At 46.9% G+C, this 22,673-nt stretch overlaps 1 protein-coding gene across 1 annotated transcript; it reads right to left on the minus strand.

Annotated features, from left to right (window-relative positions):
• Positions 1 to 4,351: 4,351 nt before the first annotated feature.
• LOC123114819 (uncharacterized) lies at positions 4,352 to 5,401 on the minus strand. The gene has a single exon (XM_044536221.1). It carries the CDS (start codon positions 5,297 to 5,299, stop codon positions 4,352 to 4,354), a length of 948 nt encoding a protein of 315 aa, XP_044392156.1. The 5' UTR covers positions 5,300 to 5,401.
• Between the last annotated feature and the right edge of the window lie 17,272 nt (positions 5,402 to 22,673).

Raw genomic sequence — 22,673 nt, forward strand, 5'->3', positions numbered from 1 at the left:
CCGAGACGGATCTCGCGGCCCAAAGCCAAACCACCGCTGGAAACCATGTTTATGGAGAACAAAATTTGCAACCTCACCGGAGGTCGCTCAGACGCCTGCCCCACGGTGGGTGCCAACTATCGTGGGAGTAAGTCTGATAGTAAGAGTAGGGGTACGTAGGAGGAGGCAAGGTCCTAGCTACGGTGAGGTTGTACACGCAAGTTTACGAGTTCAGGCCCCTCTCGGAGGAGGTAATAGCCCTACGTCTCGGTGCCCTGAGGCTTTGTCGACTGGATTATGCGTGGACGTTACAAGGGGTGCGAACCCTTGTGCCTGAGGAGGGGGTGGCTTATATAGAGTGCGCCAGGACCCTCGCAGCCCTCATCTACACAAGGTTCAATGTGAGTTAAGATAGGGGCATTACTGGTAACGCCAGCCATTAATGATCTTTAAGACTACAGAGCGAACGCCTGACCGTTGCCATCCTAGGGTGGCTTTAAATCTTCTATACTCCGAGTGGTTCTTCGTATGGTCGAGTGACTCTGCTGTGGTCGAGTGGAGTTGGGGTATCCGAGTGAAATCTTCTGTCGAGTGCATTGCACTTCAAGATGATTCCAGTCGATACTCTCGGTTGGTCTTTGAATGTCTTTGGTTATAGGGTAGTGTCCTTGGGTAGGGTACCTAGGTCAGGCCTAAGACCCTACCCTAGGTACATGTCTTCGTCACCACCCACACTCGTCGGGTTGTTGTTGTTATTGTCAATGTAGTACAGGCCTAACCACACCATATATCTCGAGTTCCACTCCCAGTTGTAGAACAATGATCAGACGAAGTACCCATGGATGTTGCAGCCTTCCTTCCTTCAGTAGTTCAAGTTGCATATCGAACACTTAAGGACCAATCTGGTTAGCGATTACAGCGGGACATGTTGATGATGCTCAGTGTTGATGGTTCAGTTCAGGCATATGCAAAGAGAAATGGAATCACCTTATAGCATCTAGGAGGTTGTACATGTAGTCGTTGTGGTACTGTATCTCTTATCATCTTGGAAGACAGTTTCCAACCTTCCATGCATGTTGACTAATTATCACTGACAATTTATTCAAGGACAAAATCTTATCGGTTGGCAACAGCAAAATCTTCAACACCCTACCATTCTCACTAATGCACGCACGTAGATTTTTTTCATACTTCTCTTTAACATTTTTCACCAGACTGAACATTCCACAGGGAACTATGTGCAGCCAACTCGATGCTGCCTAAAAGTAGACACATATATCCCCGAAAAAAAGTAGACACATATATATGTGTGTTACCAGTTCAACATGTGATTAAATAAGATGGAAACAAATTAAAGTTAAGAGAACATAAAGCTGCAAGATAAAACACAATATATTTACCTCAAGAAGTGCATGTGGAATAATTTTGCTGGCAATTAATCAAAGACATCGGTACCATCCAAAAAGATTTGATTACTGCAGCCAAACTCTGAATATAATTATTGCCTGTATATATCTAGCATTGACGGTTCCCCACTTTCACACGTAGGTGATGTTAAAAAAGTTGAACTGTTGAAACTACTTTCACGCTGTATTTTTATTACTTCTATTTTATCATGTCATGTGCCCGTTCAGATATATTGAGTTGACCCATTTATTTTGGGTCCCGATAACTGCCACACGTGTGGTGTATCGGGTAGTTGTGCCACACGCCTCGTGTGGCATGGACAGCAACCAGCCCACACACCTACGTGTGGGCAAAACAACTAATGCCCACACACCTCTTTTTTTTTCCTTCTGAACCCTCTCACACGCGTGCGTGTGGGCGAAGTTGATAACGCCCACACGCCCGTATGTCAGGCCTCATACCCTCCTGGTCCCGCACGCCACGCGTGACGCCCACCGCGCGCCCGCAGTTGTCATGGTCCAGACCCTCGTCCATATTCGTTTAACTGCAGTTGCCATGTCGCTGAACTACGGTTGCCATGTCGGACAACTGCAGTTGCCATGGTTGCTCAACTGCAGTTGCCATGTATGGTCTGATCTAATGTAGTTGCCATGATTTCATAACTTTAGGAGTTGCCACATACTAACACTAGGCAGTTGAGAGAGTTGCCATGTCCTCACAAGCATGCTAGGGCAGTTGTCATGTAAAAAGGAAGAGTTGCCATCTGCTTACGTGCACGTTAGGGCAGTTGCCATGTACGTGCACGTTGGGGCAGTTGCCATGTACCATGCAAAAACACATGGCAACTCGGTAAAAGAGAGTTGACATCTGCTTACGTGCACACTAGGCAGTGGCCGTGTACCCTGCAAAAACACATGGCACTCGGGTAAAAAAAGAGAGTTGCCACCTGCTTATAAAGCACACTAGGGGCAGTTGCCATGTGCGCTGCGAAAACACATGGCAACTAGCAGCTTGGGTGTGGGAGAGGAGACGGGCGTGTGGGCGAGATGGCAAATACCCACACACTAGCCCTTGTGTGTGCGTGCAAAGTGGCGTGTGGCGCGAACTGCTGAACGCCCACACACCGGCCCCTCCGTGTGGTAAAACGGATGTGTGGGCGACCTCTCTCACACACCACACACGCGAGTTGTCCTACGTGGCATACAAAATCAGCTAATTCGTGCCAAGATTCGTGCAGAAGTTACTGGACGGTGATGGAGACGTGTGGGTGAGTTGGCTAATGCCCACACGTGTGGGCGTTAACATTTCCGTTTATTTTTCGACTTCTTTTTTCAAGATTCTATAGTTAGCACAAAATCCAATCTCAGAGTAAGCATTATGGTATAAACTATTAGTCTAATACATGCCCAAGCATATAGCGAGCAATTCAACTCTGTTGCTTCAACCATTACAACAAAATATACATATTTTAAAACATGTAAAAACTGAGGAGAGCTACTATTGTCGCATGCACTGCTCAAAGTAAATTGGTTCATCTGAACCTCCATGGGCAGTGTGCACCATGATTTACAAAAGTGGAAGCACAACAGTATGCAAAGGCAGGAGAAAAGCTAGAGAGCCGATCTGGTCATGGAAGAAGATTCGGCAATTGAAAAAGGTAGAATGTGTGGTACCTGGTCGGATCGGGAGCAGTTGCCCTTGACGGCGCAGACGAAGCGGATGATGGTGACTTGCCTCCGCGTGACGGTGGTTCTTGTCGAGCTGCTTCTGGCGCCGCCGGCAGCGCCCACATCCTTGTCGTCCCTGCCGGCCACCTCCACAGATCCGGATTGACAAGAGAAAGGGGTAGGAGCGGCACAGAGGGGGCAGGGGGTGAGGGAAGGGGAAGGAAGGAGGCGACGCGCCTGGACCGAGAGGAGGCGTGGGCGATCTGCAGCGAGGGAGAGGAAACGAGGTCTCCGGTGGTTGGGGAGAAGGTGAGGAGAGAGGCGAGAAGTGGTGGTGGTGGTGATTGTGGGGGAGACCGCCGTTGAGTGGTGGCGGCGGCAGACGAGGGAGAGGGGAGATAGGGTTAGGGAACGGGGGCTGGGGCTGGGGCTGGGCATCCGTTTCTCCTATTTTATTTTCACCTCGACACAGTAAAAAGATAGATGAACATCGCGAGAGATCGCCCTTACACCGCACCTTATTGTGTTTGATGTCCTTCCAACGTCCCTGTCGGCAATTGACACCACACTAGAGGTTTAACAAAAAAATCATGATCGAGCTTTGTGCCATGTCTATCGCTCACCTCTTTTCCCCCTATTTTCAAGGGATTGGTTCGGCATTGATACTTGGCGTTACTATTACCGTCTAATGAAGATATGGTTATGTTTTGATAGTGCATATGCTAGGAGGCTTGCCATTTTACACAACTAAACAAAGCTGAATTGAGCATAACTCAGATGACACCGGTGCTCTCGTATTTTCCTGAATTTAGTTCAGGATTTCCAGCGATGTTCGTTTAGTGGGAGATGCCATTTTCATCGACTACAAGACTCCTGTGATGATTTCGTCAATCCCGAGATGTGATGTCGGCTCAGTATCTCAGAGGTGTTCATAGGGGTAGGGTGTGCGTGCGTTCGCGCGAATTGTCCGTCTCCGTGAAAAAGCATCACAAAAACTTACCTCTTTTTTTTTTGAGAAACAGAAACTTACCTTTGGAGTAAGGTCATGTTTCACCGAACTCGATCATACGCTGGCAGCTGGCTACCCAACCTATTTGTCTTCGTCTCCAATCAATGCATGCTTTTGCCTTTTGATAAGCATGTTTTCCCCTTCAAATGCCTGTAAAAAGCGAGGCAAAAAATAGGCACGGACGAGTACGAACCGATCGATCCATGGATATTCGCAGATAACATTCAGACTCAGACAAGCACTGTACAATGGGTCTGCGGGGACTCTAGCTAGCTACAGCTTGACACATTTACACCTCGATCTCCAGTGGCGCGAAGCCGCGCCCATGAACGTCGCTGTCGCCGTCACGTGGCACCCCGCACTTGCGCGCCTCTAGGTCATGCTCTTCCTCCTCCTCGCCGGCTTTCGGGAGGAGCCACGCGTAGGCTTGCTCGGCGGGGCATCTGCTGCACACGTACAGGTAGACCGCGAGGACGAACACCGTCATGAAGGACAGGTACCACCCGAACTGCAGGTTCACCAGCGCCCTGGCACGGTGAAGGCTGGCCTTGCTGTGGCAGCGCACCGTGTCGCGGCCGTCCTTGCGCACCAGCGAGCACCCCTTGGGCACCATGCTCGGCACCCACACCATGGCGCCGATGACCGCCAGCCACACCCCGTGGAACATGATGCACGCCGACCGGGCAAGGCTCACGGCGAAGCTCCGCGGGAAGCCGACGCCGAGGAGCGCGGTGCCGAGGCACGCGGCGACGACCACCTGCAGGATCCAGTGGAACTGGCCCTCGACGCCGGCGTGGTCGGTGGAGTGGAAGTGGAAGACGAGGAGCTCCTGCGCGAACACCACGGACACCAGGAGCAGGCAGAGCGCGCGGCGCCCCGGAGCCCGAGCGCGGTCCAGGTGGACGGCGGCGCCCGCGTAGACGATGAGCGCTAGGCAGATGATGGCGTGCTCGTGGTTGTGGAGCCGGTCCGACGGGATGGAGCCGTCGGCGTCGAACGGAAGAAAGGTCGAGTGGTCCACGAACATCTCCATGACGAACTCGAGGGCGCTGCCGGCGATGACGAGGGCGGGCTCGAGGTACCGCGCGCGCGGCACGGGGAACCACACCGGCGCGACGTAGGAGTCCGGGCGCTGGGAGAAGAGCCTAATGTGGTTGAACAGGTGCCACAGGCCGACGGCGAAGAAGCCGGCGCCGGGCAGGATGTGGCCGATGCTGCTCCGCGGCGTGCCGCCCATGGCCGGCGGTTGTACCTACGTAGCTGCAGGTTGGACCGATTGACCGTTTCGTTTGAGTGGTGCGCTCGGGACATTGGTCAGGTATAAAAGGTGGCAGTTTGTACGAAATTCCAGCAGGGTTGGAGGGAGGGAGCTCGTCCTTGAGTAAGTGATAAACATGCAAAGGAGTTGCTTGTAAGTCAGCACTAGTGTGCTTCACTGTCCTGTTCATGTGGCAAGTTAGACCTCCGTTACTGTTTCCACACAAAGGATGACCAAACATGTCTTTTAAGAAAAGGTTGCATGCCAATTGCAATATTGTACTTACACTTTTGCACCTGATCTAACATAGCCACGTCGATTGGGAAATTTTGGGGCAAGGCTTTCAGAGTAGATTTCCACGTGAACATGTTGAGACTAGGGACTATATATGGTAGAGAGAAATCCACTTTACAACCCTGAACTTGCCACTCGGTTTAAAATTCAACCCTCAACTCTACACCCCGAACTAACCATCCGGTTCAAGAATCAACCCTCCACCTGGCGGAGCTTGAGCTGAAATCATGGGGGGGCCATGGGTTGGGGGGGGGGGGGGCAAACATAATTTCTTTTGAATGATTTTTGGTGGATAAATAGGCCTAATACTAAGGTATATAAAAAAATTCATATGAGTTGGGGGGGGGCCATGGCCCAGGTTGGCCCCCACCAAGCTCCGCCACACTGCTCCACCCGGTTTTGATTCCCTAGAGCAGTTTTGACCGTTTGTCTGCTGACCAGGCAGAGCCATGTCAGATTTTTGACCCCTCTCTCTTTTGACATGTCTTTTGCCCCTCCTCTCTCGCGCGAGCGCTGGTTGCATGCTCGTGCACTGGTGAACAAGAGGAACTCCCATGCTTGCTCCGCTGCCATGCGCACCCCCGTGCTTGCTCTGCTGCCATGCGTGTGTGCGAGCTCGTGTGTATCCTGTCGTGTGTGCTCGTGCTGCCTTTCTTCCCAGCAAGCGGGGGTGTGGTTAGAGCAATACAATGAGCAGCAGCCTAACAGGAAGTGGGAGCAACACCTCCTGCAACCACTTCGCACTCCTGATAAAAAACGCCGGAAGCGATAGAGCAGAGCAGCGCTCGCACGACGACACCCCACTATTCATCACATGGCTGCACCAGAACAGCGCCGGCACGACACCATGCCCGTTGCACTACCGGGGAAGGGGTACGGGCACGATGCGCGAGTCAGGCGGTGGTCAGCTCGTAGTCTCCCACGTCAGGGGTACAGTAGCAGATCCAGGATTTCATACTTGGATGTTCAAAAAAAATTGCATGTTAAAAAATCTAATATCTAAAATGTTCTATAGCAAGAACTTTTTTCCATCAAAATGATAATACCTTATAGAAATGACAAAAGAAACAAAGATTATTTACTTCATAATCATACAGTTGGGGAACACATGGCCATTAATATACAATGCATCTGAAGACAATGGGCAAGAAGAATGCTAATTACGAGCCTAGCATATGCAGATATGGCCTCGGAACACTGAGACCGAAAGGTCGAACGTGAATCATATAGTAGATATGATCAACATAGAGATGTTCACCATTGAAAACTGCTCCATCTCATGTGATGATCGGAAATGGTTCAGTTGATTTGGATCACGTGATCATTTAGATGACTAGAGGGGTGTCTATCTAAGTGGGAGTTGCTGATGACATCCGTAGGTGTAGACTGATGTGTAACTCGTGCTACAACGACTGCGATACTCTAGTGCAGGCAAACATTGCTGCTGTCAGCTTTGGCCGGCCTTTTTTGCTGCTAAAGATGGCACTGGCGAGAAAGGTTGGAATACCCCTAGAAAACCGGCTATACCAACATGACATTCTCTCACGTGTCCTTGTCTCTGTAACTACTACCCTAGTCTAACGTTGCAGGCCGCATGTGCTTAGCTAGAGGAGTTGGCTATGGAGGCAGTTAGCATAGTGGCCGCACTTGCGTGCTCTTCATCTCTGGGTATAGTTTCTGTCTCTCTCTTGCTCTCCCTTCTTTTTTTTGAAACTTAACACATTCCTTTATTTATTCATCCCACCTGGGGATCTCGTCTGAAATTACATGCAGAATAACATCCGGGGGCATCTGGTGCCACACCGTACAGAGATGATCAGTCACTGTTGTTCTAGCAAGCAAGTGAGCAGCAGTGTTTGCTTCACGTCTAGCCCACGCAATCTTCCATTCGTCCCGCGATGCCAGAATATGCTTGATTTCTTCAATCAGCGGTCCAAGAGAAGATAGATCCTTTCCCGTGCGCTGCAACATACCTGCTACCTCCCTGCAATCCGTCTCTAAGTATAACCTAGGGATGTTTAGTTCCTACGCTAATAAGGCTGCTCTTCTCACAGCTAGTATCTCTGCTCGCACCAGTTCTTTGCAAGGCAGGAGGAGCTGGCATGCACCCCCCAGGAAAGCGCCTTCATGGTTTCGGAGAACCACACCCGCACCTCCATGCTCGGCCACCTTAGCCATTGCGCCGTCCACATTTGCCTTCACCCATCCCTCTTCCGATGGCCTCCATTTCTCCCTCACCGCAGGAGCAGTGACCTTAGCTTTCCTTCCATGGATCGACTGCCACTCTGTCATTAGGTTGAAGACTCTCCTCGCTATTGCATCCGCTTCTTTGATCCGCTGCCCATCCCTTGCATTATTCCTTGCCAGCCAGAGTGCATAGACTCCCTGGGCAAGGACTGCCCGCTCATAATCTGACGCGTCCGCAATCCACGAAAGTAGCCATCTCGACAACGCACCCTGAGAGCAAGCATTCTTCGGTGGGATCGCCACCGGTACTCCCAATTCCGAGTGCATAATCTTCCAGAAGTTTATAGAGTGGTGGCAGCCCCAAAACCTATGGTAGTTTGTTTCTTCCCGCCCGCACACCATGCAAAACACCCCCGCCTTGATTCTCCTTCTTAGCAGCTCCGATCCCACTGCTAACTCATTTCGTATCAGCCTCCACAAGTGTGTCTTGACTTTGCCCGGCGCTACTGTATCCCATAAGTTCATCCAGGTTTTGTGATCGGCCACCGAAGAAGAAGACTCCGGATGCCCCGAACGTTGTCGATTCTGGCTCATTCGCAGGTGGTAAGCCGATTTGACCGTGAAAACCCCAGTTTTTTTTATAGTTCCATGCTTGGTAGCCCGCCATCTCCGCCCCCCCCCCCCACTGGGATATGCAGGATTTCTTGTGCTTCATCTGGTGCAAACATGTTCTGTACCTTGGCTATATCCCATGAGGTGCCATCCGGTCCCAACAGATCGCTAACTCGCGTGATCCCATGGACATAGTTTTGGCCCAGTGACATCAAACTACCCTGTCTCGGGATCCAGTTCGCGTGATGCACATTGATCTTAGACCCGTCTCCGATTCTCCATATAAGTCCATCTAGCAGCAGGTCGCGACCATGAATTATACTCCTGAACGTGTAGGAGCATCCCCCTGGGCATGTTGCGTTCAGGATCGACCCTGTTGCGAAGTATCTTGCTTGCAAAACCCTAGCACACAGCAAGTTCGGCTCCTGGTACAAACGCCAAGCTTGTTTCGCAAGCATGGCTTGGTTAAAAGCCTCCGGATCACGGAAGCCTAGTCCCCCTTCCCTTTTCCTCGTGCACATCTTATCCCAGGCAATCCAATGCACCTTTTTCTTACCATTTGCTTCTCCCCACCAGAAGTTGGACGATATAGATGACAGGTTCCCGCACATTTTCTTTGTGAGTTGAAAGCAGCTCATGGTAAAGGTAGGGGTAGATTGGAGTCCGGATTTAACGAGTACCTCCCTCGCTGTTTTTGATAAACCTTGTCCTTTCCATCCTGACACTTTGCCTCTAGCACTGACCTTAACGTATTTAAACGTCCCCTCTTTCGATCTCCCTACAACAGTAGGCAAACCCAGATATCTCTCGCTTAGGGCCTCAGCGTTAATATTGAGTACCGCCTTTAAATCTTCCTTCCTTGCCTCCGAAGTACCCTTTCCAAAGTAAATTGCAGATTTCTGGAGGTTAACTTTATGTCCCGAGGCAGCCTCATACTCCTGCAGAATGTTTCGAAGTGTGGTAAGATTTTTCCCTTGAGCCCTCCACAAAAACGACACTATCGTCAGCAAAGAGAAGATGAGTAACCGTTGGTCCACCATTCCCAAACGACACTCCTTTGATGCTTTTCTCTTGCTGCGCATTTCTAATGAGCACTGAGAATCCCTCCACGCAAAAAAGGAACAAGTATGGGGAGAGGGGGTCCCCCTGCCTTAATCCTCTTGTAGGAATAAAACTGTGGGACAGTCCGCCATTTAGCTTGACGGAAAACTTGGCTGATTTAACACATCGCATGACCATCTCTGTCCAGTGACTAGAGAAGCCAAATTTTGCCATCATTTGCTCAAGAAAGTCCCACTCCACTCTATCATACGCTTTCATCATATCCAGCTTTACCGCGCACAAAGGCTTCTTCCGTTTCCTTTTCCTGATAGCATGCATGCATTCATACACGACTAACACATTATCCGTAAGTAGCCTTCCCGGCACAAATGCGCTCTACTCCTCAGATATCAAAAAGGGGAGGACTACTTTTAGGCGGTTGGCCCGTGCCTTCGCCGTGATTTTATAAAGGACATTACACAGACTTATTGGACGAAACTGAGAGAGTAGCTCCGGTGAGTTCACTTTCGGAATCATCACAATAATTGTATCATTGAAACCATTGGTTGCTGCCTTCCCCGCCAAGAACTCCCGAATTGCACCACACACATCATTCTTCACTTGCTCCCAATGGCGCTGGTAGAACATAGCTGGTAGACCGTCTAGTCCCGGTGCCTTTGTAGGCCCCATCTGGAATAGAGCCACTTCAATCTCATCATCAGTGAAAGGCCTTGTGAGCTTCTCATTCATCTCATCCGTCACAAGAGACTCAATATGTTGCAATACTCGCTGCCCCTCCCTTGATCCGTCATAAGCGAATAAGTGGGCATAAAATTGGTCCGCCAATATGTGCATCCCTTCATCATCCGTGCACTTTGTCCCATCATCTCTCCTCAAGCCTTTTACCCTGCCCTTCCGTCGGCGGTGCGAGGCTCGATTTTGGAAGTACTGTGTGTTCCGGTCCCCGTCCGTCAACCAGTCAATCCTTGAACGCTGTTTATAGTAAATTTCTTCATGTTCATAGAGCTCATGCAGTTGGTCCTCGATATCCTTGATTTCCTGTCTATACCCAGTTTGAGCAGCTCGCTCCTTTGCCTCAGTAAGTTGTACCTTCAAATGAGCAATCTGCCTCTTAATTGATCCAAAAACTCTTCGACTCCACACGTGCATGGTCTTTGATGCAGCTCTCAGCCGGCTGCAGGTCGTTTCGAGGTCCCCCCTTGCTGATTGGTTGCATGGGCTTGTTCCCATGCAGCACCCACCATCTTGTCGTACTCTGCATGCCTGACCCACGCCGCCTCGTATAAAAAAGGGCGCTGCCCTCACTCCCGTCGATCGGCCAGTGTCGTTGACGCCTTAATTAAAAGCACTTGATGGTCAGATTCTTACGTCATCACGTGCTGAACCTCGACTTCTGGATATAATTGTGCAAAAGCCGCATTACTCATCACCCGATCGAGCCTCGCCTGAATGTTCTCCTCCCCATCACGCTTATTATCCCAAGTAAAAGGGTATCCCGTAAACCCCAGGTCTGCAAGACCGCTGTCGGTCATACAGTCCTCCAAAAGCACCATCTGATGCATGTTCCTCTGGTTGCCACCTTGTTGTTCATTCTGTCTCAGTGTCTCATTAAAATCACCGACGCAAAGCCATGGGAGATCATCTTGGGTACGTAGGTAAGGGAGCACTTCCCAAGTTTTTGTTCTTTTCTCAACGCATGGTTCCCCATAGATTCCAGTGAACCTGAAGGAGACACCATCGATTGCTATCGTCGCATCAATGTAATATTGGCACCACGGCCTCACCGTAACATCCACATGATCCCTCCACCACATAGCCAAGCCTACACTTTTTCCTTTACAGTCCACAGCCACACCGTGTTGATAACCCAAGCTCCACTTTAGTCTCTCCATTGCACTAGCCCGTTTTTTTGTTTCCGACAAAAATACCACCTCTGGGTTGTATGACCTCACCAGGTCCCTTAAATCACCCACAGCCGAGTCCAACCCCAACCCTCAGCAGTTCCAGGCTAGGATGATCATTGCTCTCGGCGGCCCCGCTCCCTGGCAGGGTCCGTCGTTGCCTCATCATGTTTCGAAATCCTCTCAAAGACAAAAGCTGTCTTCTGCCTAGTGTCCCGCATGAAATTGTCTCGACCATCCTGGTTGTCACCAACCTCTCTAGCCACCCACATCTGACGTGGCCGTCTCTTCCTAGTATTTGGAGTGACATTGGGGCCACTGCCTCTTTCTCTCTTCTCCTCATGATCCGGTCTGGTCTTCCTAACGTAGTATCCCCTTCTCCTCTGTCCAAAGTGGTGAGGCTGGTATTCATACACCCCATCCCTGTCTCTGTTGTCAGCTTCCCGCTCCCTGCTACCTCTTGCAGCATAGCGTGATGTATCAAACTCCCTTTGTCTCTGCCGGTTCTTTAGTTGTTCCCTCAGATCCCTCTCCTTCTTCCTCTCAAGTTCATGTCTGAGGTCCCTTTCTTCATGCCACTCTCCTCTGAACCGATATTTTGTTGGGCTATTAACCTCCGCTTGGCCCTTGTTCCGCTGCCCACCAGTGTGGGAGCTCTCCGGCCTATCAAACTCGGCATTCAGATTTCTCTTTGTTGGGACATCTTTACTTCTGACAAAACTCCCTTGCTCCTTGACACTTCCACCCGACTGCGGGGTCACAAAACTGCTCTTGTTGTTAGTCTTTCCCCCTCTTGTCTCATTTTTGGAGCCAGTGCTCCTTCCCGGGGACGCTCTTAGCCAGCCCCCCCACTGTGTCGAATTATCAACAGGTGGATCACATCTTCCATTTACATGCACAAGCCTTCCATACTCGAAACAGAAGTGAGGTATCTTCTCATAGTGGAAATCAAACCACGTGCCAATTTTGTCATCATGTGATGTTTTGAGGACAAACCCCCGAACCAACGGTTCATAGATCGAGATGCTTGCCCTTACTCACAGCTGATTGCCTCTGGCCATCCCATCTTTGTCAACATCTACCCTCACCACCTCCCCGAGCCAATTCCCTAATGCTTTCCCAAACACCTCAGTTCTTTTGCCCGGTGGCAGATCTGTCACCTTAACCCACACATCCACTTTATCAAAGACCATCTCTGAGGGCCGTATGTTGCTCTCATACTCTTTCAGTACTAGCACATTGAAATCGTATTGCCACGGCCCGTTTGACAATGCATGCCTCCAATCTCCTTCGCTACCAAAGTGGACAGCAAAAAAATTGTCACCCATGTCCCGGAACCTAGCCTCGTAGTGAAGTCCCCAAGTCATTTGCATCGTTTTCTCAAGCACAGTCTTATTGAGCGGTCTCGGCGAGAACGCCTTCCCCACCGCCGACCACTTCATGTTCTTGGGCAGAACCTGATCAGGTTCCTTGAAGACGAATCCTTCGGCTTCTTTGTCTAACAACACCATCCCTCCCAGCCTCGCCGAGAGGCTCGACGTGGGATCCGGCGTCTTGCACATGGCTGGAGAGTTTGCAGATCCCCCACTTGTCGCTTTCCCCGGAGTCGCTGTCGCCCCGGGTATCATCGTCGGGGTCCTTACGCTCTTCTCCTGCACCTTCTCCGCCATCGTCGTCGGAGTCCTTACGCTCCTCTCCTTCGCCTTCTCCGCCATTGCACCGCACCTTGGAGGAGAGGCTCCACCGGTCGCCGTCGAGGGTGACGCAGTCACCGCCCCAAACACCACCGGATACACACCACCCCTGCCGCCGAAAACCCTAACCCTAGCGTTTGGAGGATATCGCCAAAACAATCGCCTCACAATCGCCCCTTAGCGTTTCGCGCGTGGTGGACCCGTCTCTTGCTCTCCCTTCTTACAGTATACAACATATATGACTTTTGGCAAAAATGTCTTTTGGCATGTTTCTCCCTAATTCTGCACTTCTCTAATTCTTCTCATTTTGGCTCCTTCAAACACATCTTGAAGAGTGACTACAGAAATGACTTGTAAATAGATCTGCAAGATCATCATGTGACAACATGTGGTACATTTACATTGTTCATCCATTGCATCTCATGAACAACGGAGAATTTGAGGTAGACATCCTTTGTGAGGCACTTTCACATAGCTCGATCGCATTTATACAACATATGCGCCTGCGTTATCCTCCAAATACTTCATATTGCTTGCTAAACATCCAACTCACATGATGCCCATATGTAGCGCTTCAGTCTCATGATCATACACATTCTGGTGGTGATGCTCTATATAGTGCAATTTTCTCTAAGTGGATCCTAAAACCGGTCAACAACTTATAGGAATATGCAGCTTCCACCACATAGGAATACTTTGCGGGTATGTGACATGGACGAATATAAGTGCTGCAAGTGATCGGTGTCTGCATATCCTAGCATGGCTGTTTTGCTCTTTCAATGCATTGCTCAATATTGTTTGCCTTTCTGGAGATATAAGGAGGAACATTCTTTGTGCCTTCCCACTGCTACTTTGGGTTTTGCACGTGAGGTGGTGCATACAACAACTAATTTCATGAGCGTTTCATTTCTTATTTTTCCAGCACGAAACAAACAAGGCCCAATTGGTCTATGATATTTTTCTTTCCCTTCTGATTTTTCTTCTTCTTCATGTCATTTCCTATTATTTTTATTGATTTTTCCCTCTTTTTATAATACTTTTTACTTTCTCGTTATTTTCATTTTTTTCTTTCAAATTCCTTTTATTTATTTTTATTTGTTTTTATCAATAAAATTTCGCTGGAATTATTTTGTGAAAAAGCATGATATATACTCCCTGTTCAACAATATGCATTATAGGTATTTTCTTGTGTCGTTATTTTCAGCAACAAGTGTTTTATCTTGTTAATATTTTTTTATTTTATTATATATAAATATATCGTGTTCTTGTGAAGGAGCTGAATATTTCGTTCAACTAACTACATTTATATCTATTATAACAATTTCCCCGACTAGCATGAACATTTTGTACGACACATACAAGCACTTTCTATAAGTAACCAGAAAATCTCATATACCACTCGTTATTGAAAAAAATATTATTTTTTTGCAAAAAAAATCTTCAATCAGAACAAATATCTAAATATATGTACGTTTGTAAGAATAAATAGTACTCCCTCCCTTCACAAATATAAGATGTTTTGAATATTTCAATATAGACTACATACGGAATAAATGAATGAACAAACATAGTAAAACATGTCCATATACATTCGATTCACAAAAAAAACTACTCCCTCTAATCCATATTAATGGTCGCTGATTTAGTACAACTTTGTACCAAATCAACGATAATTAATATGCATCGAGGGATTAGAACATCTTATATTTGTGAACGGCAGGAGTAGAAAATAATAAAACAAAAAGTGAAAACAGAAAAGGAGCAAAACATTAAGAAAAGGTTACGACAAAAATACTAAAGCCTCATAAAAAGTAAAAATAGGGAGGATGCTCGGATTTTGTTATTTTATGTTCTATTTTTATTGGAACATAACAAACATTTTTTGAACCAAACTATACACATTGATGAACATTATTACAACATATTGTGCAAAGGTAACAAACTAACAATGATGAAACACTTAGAAGGCTATGAATTTTTTTTACAAAAGAAGAAATAAATAAATCTTGAAAGTGAAAAGAAACATGAACAAAAAAAACAAACTGAAGAAAAATACTCTACACTATGAATGGGTCACAACCTATGTAATGTGAGAGGGTTTGTGAAGCTGGGAATAAATTTGCAGGAGCAAAGTCGGGTGTAGGTAAAACATCAGTGAGCTCCCCAAATTCCTATTTGGGCGCCAAATAGAGTGCAAACCATTCAGTCCACACACGCACTCATTCGCTAGTCTAGGTGGGTCGCCGATCTCCCCTCCATGAGTTCATTCGGCTAGGTTTCAGTGTGTTTTTTCACTGATCTTTTGTTTGATTTTTCGTTACTTTTCTTTTTTTCTTTCTGTTTTTTTCTTTGTTCTCAAAAAATTAATGCAAGCTTTGGGAACTTTTTCCTAAACTCTTGAACCTTTTCAATTCCACGCACTTTCTCAAATTTACAGAAAAATTGCTAACCACTTTCACATTTTATGATTTTTTTTCAAATTCCTGAGCTTTAATTCAAATTTTCAAAAAAAATTCAAAAAAACACGTTTTCCCCTAAAATTCTTTTAAAAAATAATTTCGAATACTTTTTCGAAATTAAAACTTTCAAGTTCATGAGCCATTCTCAAATTTTTGTGAACTGTTTTAAAATTTGTGAACTTTTTCAAATTCACAAACCTTTTTCAAATTCGAAAACTTTGTCAATTTTTTGAACTTTTTTTATATTTTTTTAACAAATCTACGATTTTTTTTCAAATTCATGAACCTTTTTAAAAATCAATTTATTTATATATTCTTATTTGTTTGAAAGTAAATGGTCAACATATCAACCAAGCGAGCGAGCTGCTCACTTAGTTGGGTTGGCCCGCGTGGGGGAACCGGCCAACCGAACTAACACTAGAGTTATTTTTTGCGACTTTACCCATGGAGGGGATGAGAGGGTTGGGTGTATGCGATTTATTTCTGTTGATCCATCTTTCAAAATGATATATCTCTTGGGCCGTGTGCCAAATTACGAACTGTTTTCACCGTTGTGTTCCTTTCATTAAGATGTTCAGGTTAAATCTTTCTTGATAGGTTTCAATGAACTTTTCTCAAGGTAACTCATGCTCCCTACCATACTAAAATTGTAGTCCCCCGCATACTAAAATTGTGCTCTCGGTGTTAGTGTAGTTCTGCTCTCTGCGTGTAGCGCATTTTATTCTCCGTACAGTGTACTTGTGCTCTCTGCGTAGTGCATTTTGTGCTCCCCGTGTAGTGAATTGTGTGTATCCTGTGTAGTGCAGTTGTGCTCTCGGCCTAGAGCACCTTGTGTCCCTTTAAGTGTTTTCATGGAGAGTACACATCTGCTTCCCCTTGGAGCACACATGTGCTTTCCTACCTCATAGTGAAGGGACACCTGTTCTTCCCAGCTAAGCATACTTGTGATTCCCTTTAAGTAGTTATTCACTGTGGGGACTACAGTGAATGTTCCAACCGTGTACCACACAAAAATCAAGAAAATCTGAAGTAAAAAGTGGGGAAAACCAAAAAATGAACAACCCAAAAATATTGGACATAGGAAAAAACAAGAAAAACGAGCAAAAACTAGAAAAGGTGGAAACCCCCCCAAAAAAAGTAATAGACTAAAATCTTGGGTGGGGAGCACCCAATTCGCGATACGTGGTGGCGTTGGAGCACTCGTCGTGTTTCCCCTTGAGTGCCCCTGATAAGTAGTGATTTGACAGCTTTTTACATGAGCCGGTTTTATCTTATGCCTTGTATGTATTTTAGAGAGGAAAATAAGAACATGTCTATAATGGTTATCTCTTAGTTTTTTGCGAATTGAAACTTTTATTACTCAAACCCCACCGGAATTACAACCTAGGGCAGCAAGTTCCAACACTCTGGGAGGTGCAGAGCCTACCCAAGTCATGGTTCTACCTTCCTCTCTAGCAAAAATAGTTAAACAATCACTAACTTTATTCTGGGGTCTGCGAGTTATCATTTAGCTTCGTCTTCAATAACTAGCTGTTCCTAAATATGCGGTGAGACCTATTGTGCTAAGAGATCATGTCTTAAATAAGATAAGACAAGCCTTTTCTTATGGTTTCTCTCTCCTCCACATCAATATGTATCCGACGTGGCACTTCTAAGATAGCACCATTGTACATGCCCTAAGAAGGCCCACCTAGAGAGTACTGAAAGGATCGATATAGTTGACTAGAGGGGGGTGAATAGGCAACTAACAATTTTTAGCTTTTCTTTACCAATTTTAACTTTGCATCAAAGTAGGTTGTCTAGATATGCCACTAGGTGAACAACCTATATGATGCAACAACAATAAGCACACAAGAAAACAAGGATAGAACATAATATAGCTTGCACAAGTAAAGGAGAGAGATAACCAAAAGGGGAACCGATGGAGACGAGGATGTGTTACCGAAGTTCCTTCCTTTTGAGGGGAAGTACGTCTCCGTTAGAGCAGTGTGGAGACACAATGCTCCCCAAGAAGCCACTAGGACCACCGTATTCTCTCACGCCCTCACACAATGCGAGATGCCGTGATTCCACTATTGGTGCCCTTGAAGGCGGCGACCGAACCTTTACACACAAGGTTGGGGCAATCTCCACAACTTAATTGGAGGCTCCCAACGACACCATGAAGCTTCACCACAATGGACTATGGCTCCGCGGTGACCTCAACCGTCTAGGGTGCTCAAACACCCAAGAGTAACAAGATTCGCAAGGGATTAGTGGGGGGAATCAAATTTCTCTTGGTGGAAGTGTAGATCGGGGCCTTCTCAACCAATCCCGAGCAAATCAACAAGTTTGATTGGCTAGGGAGAGAGATCGGGTGAAAATGGAGCTTGGAGCAACAATGAAGTTTAGGGATGGTAGAGATAGGTCTTCTTGGAGAAGAAGACCCCTTTATATATATAGTGGGGGGGCAAAACCAACGGTTACCCACCACTCAGCCCGCGACCCGCGGTACTACCACACCACAGGAGCGGTACTACCACACGGGCCTGCGGTACTACCGTGGGCGCGGCAGGGCCTGGACCTGACCAGAAGAGCACCGACATGGTGCGGTAGAACCGCTGGCGCGGTACTACCGCGAATCCGTACAGTACTACCGCATGGCAGGCATAGTCCAGGCACGGTAGGCACGAATATAAAAAATTACATGGTCATCGTCCTTTAATTTAGCACACGAGATACAACAAGAGCATGATCAAGATCTTCCTTTAATTTAGCATGGTCATCGTTGTGTGACTCCTCAAGAGCCAAACGATGCCCACGCTCTTCCTCAAGAGCATTAGAGAGATCTGATATCTCATCAGCATAGTCACAACTATGACCTTCCATCTTAGAGATGTTTCTTCATGAGCCTCGATCATGTCATTGGCTTCACCAAGTTTTTCCAAGAGAGCAACAAAGTGCTTCTTGGATTTGCCCTTGAGCTTACTCATAAAAGACTCAAATTCATTCACTTCCTCATTAGACCCCTCACTTCCATCAATGCAATCCATCAAGGAGGGATTAGTAATGATGGTGGTTTTGATGTTGGGGGTTACCTTGTTAGTAGCTTTAGCCATGAGGCACTTGGCGGTGATGTTCTCGTTTTGTGAATCGAAGAGAGACACCCGTGGAGTTGTGGCAATGGCAATGGAGGCCATGGCCATTGCTTCACCATCTTCATCATCATCATCATCATCCTCATGGTATTCTTCTTGAACCACCAACCCTCGAGTAGGATTCTTTTTGGTCAAGTTGTTCTTGTTGGGGAAGGACTTGGCTTTGTCTTTTCGGATGAGCTTGCCACCATTGTCTTCCTGCTTCTCGTAAGGGCAATCCACAACAAAGTGGCTCACATTGCCACAATTGTAACATGTTCTCACACGTTGCTTGCCCTTGAAACCACTTGAGTTGTTCTTGTTGAAGTTGGGCCTTGTGTTCTTCTTGCTCCAAAATTGCCTTAGCAAGAGCCATATGTGCTCATGATAATCATATTTTGTATCTTCGAGGTTGATCTCCTCATCTTCCTCTTCTTCCTCTTCTTCCAGACTAACCTTGGCCTTCAAGGCAAGGTTGGGCTTCTTTGCTCTTTGAGAATGCAATACCGCGTTGTCGGCGGTCTTGTCCAAGATCCCCATTGCCACAAGCTCATCCAACACTTCATTTGAGGACAAGGTGTGGAAGTCCGGTCTTTGACAGATGACCGAGGACATGGCCTTTTGGTAGGGCATCATGGCCTTGAGGAACTTGCGTTTGATCAAATTGTCATCTGTATCCTTACTCCCATGATCTCGGAGTGAGACCATGAGAGTGGTCAATCTCCGGTAAAGCACACGAGGTTCTTCATCTTCATTCATTGCAAACTCATCGGCTTCATCTTGCACCACTTCATAGTTGGAGCGTTGAATGCTAGTGCTTCCCTTGTAGAGGGAAACAACATGGTGCCATGCTTCCTTGGCCATGGTGAATGGTCGGAGATGAGCAATGTCTTCGGGTGGAATTGCATCATGAAGGATGAAGAGAGCATTCTCGTTGAATTGATTATCTGCGGCTTATCTTGGAGTGAATTTGCTTGGGTCATGCGGATAGAAACCATCTTCAATAATTCTCCAAAGATTAGTGTTAACATGTTTTAAATGACGCTTAAAGCGATAGACCCAAGCATCAAAATCTTCATTTTTCACAATCTTAGGATTAGGGCCGACATGATTTAAATGAGTAGAGGGAATCGGTCCTCCATAAGTAAGTGGAGGTTCCACATGGGCAAAGATGTCGGTGCCATTTTTACCACTAGTAGAAGGACCCTTTTCACTAGTAGCTTCCCCCTTGTCGGAGTTAGCATCCATCACCTTGTTAATGGGATCACCCACTTTCATCGGCAAGGTAGATAGTTTAAGTCCTTCTAAGAATTTATTAAACATGCTTTCAACCTCGGTCGTCATGGAGGTTTTCAATGTGTCCAAAGCCACATTGAATTCCTCACGAGAGACTGCGGTTCCCCCATCGGCCGTAGACGAGACCGGATTCACACCAGAGTGCTCCTCCCCACCGTCTACAATGTCAACCATACTCTTTGGACGGCAAAGTCCTTAAAAAAGAGACGAGGCTCTGATACCAATTGAAAGGATCAATATAGTTTACTAGAGGGGGGTGAATAGGCAACTAATAATTTTTAGCTTTTCTTTACCAATTTTAACTTTGCATCAAAGTAGGTTGTCTAGATATGCCACTAGGTGAACAACCTATATGATGCAACAACAATAAGCACACAAGCAAACAAGGATAGAACACAATATAGCTTGCACAAGTAAAGAAGAGAGATAACCAAAAGGGGAACCGATGAAGACGAGGATGTGTTACCGAAGTTTCTTCCTTTTGAGGGGAAGTACATCTCCGTTAGAGCGGTGTGGAGGCACAATGCTCCCCAAGAAGCCACTAGGGCCACCGTATTCTCCTCACGCCCTCACACAATGCGAGATGTCATGATTCCACTATTGGTGCCCTTGAAGGCGGTGACTGAACCTTTACAAACAAGGTTGGGGCAATCTCCACAACTTAATTGGAGGCACCCAACGACACCACGAAGCTTCACCACAATGGACTATGGCTCCGCGGTGACCTCAACCGTCTAGGGTGCTCAAACACCCCAGAATAACAAGATCCGCAAGGGATTAGTGGGGGGAATCAAATTTCTCTTGGTGGAAGTGTAGATTCGGGGCCTTCTCAACCAATCCCGAGCAAATCAACAAGTTTGATTGGCTAGGGAGAGAGATCGGGCGAAAATGGAGCTTGGGGCAACAATGGAGTTTAGGGATGGAAGAGGTAGGTCTTCTTGGAGAAGAAGACCCCTTTATATAATGGGGGCACAAAACCAACCGTTACCCACCACTCAGCCCGCGACCCGTGGTACTACCGCATGGGCCTGTGGTACTATCGCGGGGGCCCACGGTACTACCGTGGGCGCGGCAGGGCCTGGACCTGACCAGAAGAGCACCGACAGGGTGCGGTAGAACCGCTGGCGCGGTACTACCGCGAATCCGTACGGTACTACCGCATGGCAGGCACAGTCCAGGCACGGTAGGCACGGATATAAAAAGTTACATCTGTGACTACATACGCTGAGATTTTATCTGTGCAAAAGTCTGACACGATACTACCGTACACCAGGTGCGGTACTACCGTGTAGGGTCCGGATGTAAAAAATTACATCCGCCCCTACTTCCGCTCATGCTGCTGTGTCTGGCCAGGCTATGCAGTACTGCCGCGCCAGAGCACGGTACTACCGCATAGGGCGCGGATGTAAAAAAATTACATCTGCCCCTACTACTGCTTGCGCAGCAGAGCCAGGCCCGAGCTCACGGTACTACCGCTCATAAGGAGTGGTACTACCGTGGGCGCCCATGGTACTACTGTGCCGGGGCCCGGTACTACCGCTCTGGTGAGCAGTACTACCGCCAGCTTAAGAACATCAACACTAGGAGTCCTTCATTTTACAAAGACACGGTGAGACGGAGGAAACTCCAAAGAGCCAAAGGAGAGGTGGTGCAAAAAGGAACGTGTGCACGTGAGATTCCACCCAAACCTTTCCAACGCGGACCCCCTCTTAATAGTACGGCTTTCCTACGACTCAAAACCACCGAAACGAAGCGTAGAGAAACGCCGTCTTCAATAATCTTTGAGGGGCAACAAATCGTCTTGTGTTCAGTCATGATATATCTGAAAAGCTCAATGCACACGATTAGTCCGCAAAAGCATTGTCATCAATCACCAAAACTACTAAGGGATAACTATGCCCTTACAAGTACCCTCTAACTAATTCCTCCCTAGTCTGTTATAGACAATAGTGGGTCTGCTTTGTTCTTGCTATTACTTAGTGGCTTTCATTTCAACTAAACGTTCTTCTTGTGCTCTGATTTTCATTGTTTACTTTTTTCTCTTGTCACCTTTCTTTTGTTGAGCAAAGATACTAAAAAGGCACCTAATATCAAATAATTAACAAGGAAAATAGTAATAACCAATATAATGGAAAGATAACACACGTTCCGTCCAACCTTAAATCCTACCCTGTCTCCATTTTGATTTTTTCCGGTTTTCTTTCTAGACCGTTTTAACTAGACCACCTTGTATTGACTAACCAAATAAAATTATGTTTTTTTGTATAAGGCAATAAGTTCTTAACAAATAAAATCCTCAAATTCATTTAGGTAGGTAATTTGTGTACATGATTTGATAAGACCCTGATAAGTACCTGACGTGTGACACGAGCACATGGCAACTCTGAACGTTTTTGATGGCAAGTTTAGTGACGTGAGGATGACAATTTTCATGATCCAGTTACTTTTTGACAGAAACTTACCGTGTGTCATTGAAATTTGCCATCCTTGAATGACTGAAATTGCCATAAAAAAAGTCAGGCCAGAGTGCCACACACCTAACGTGTGGCATTTATCATTTGGGATTTGATAAACATTTATTTACATAGTCACCTTAATATGGGCAGATAAATCACGCGCTAACATACTATAATATTCATATCTTGTTGCAACAACACACAAACAATTATCTAGTTACATAAAAAATCGTAATGATCGCCTTTTTTATCCTTCTCTTTGTGTAATCTAAGATG

The sequence above is a fragment of the Triticum aestivum genome, chromosome 5B (assembly GCF_018294505.1).
Source record: "Triticum aestivum cultivar Chinese Spring chromosome 5B, IWGSC CS RefSeq v2.1, whole genome shotgun sequence".
Taxonomy (NCBI): domain Eukaryota; kingdom Viridiplantae; phylum Streptophyta; class Magnoliopsida; order Poales; family Poaceae; genus Triticum; species Triticum aestivum.

Bases quoted from the DNA above. Each gene is read 5' to 3' on its own strand.
- LOC123114819 (XM_044536221.1), bottom strand. From the start codon at position 5,299: ATGGGCGGCACGCCGCGGAGCAGCATCGGCCACATCCTGCCCGGCGCC.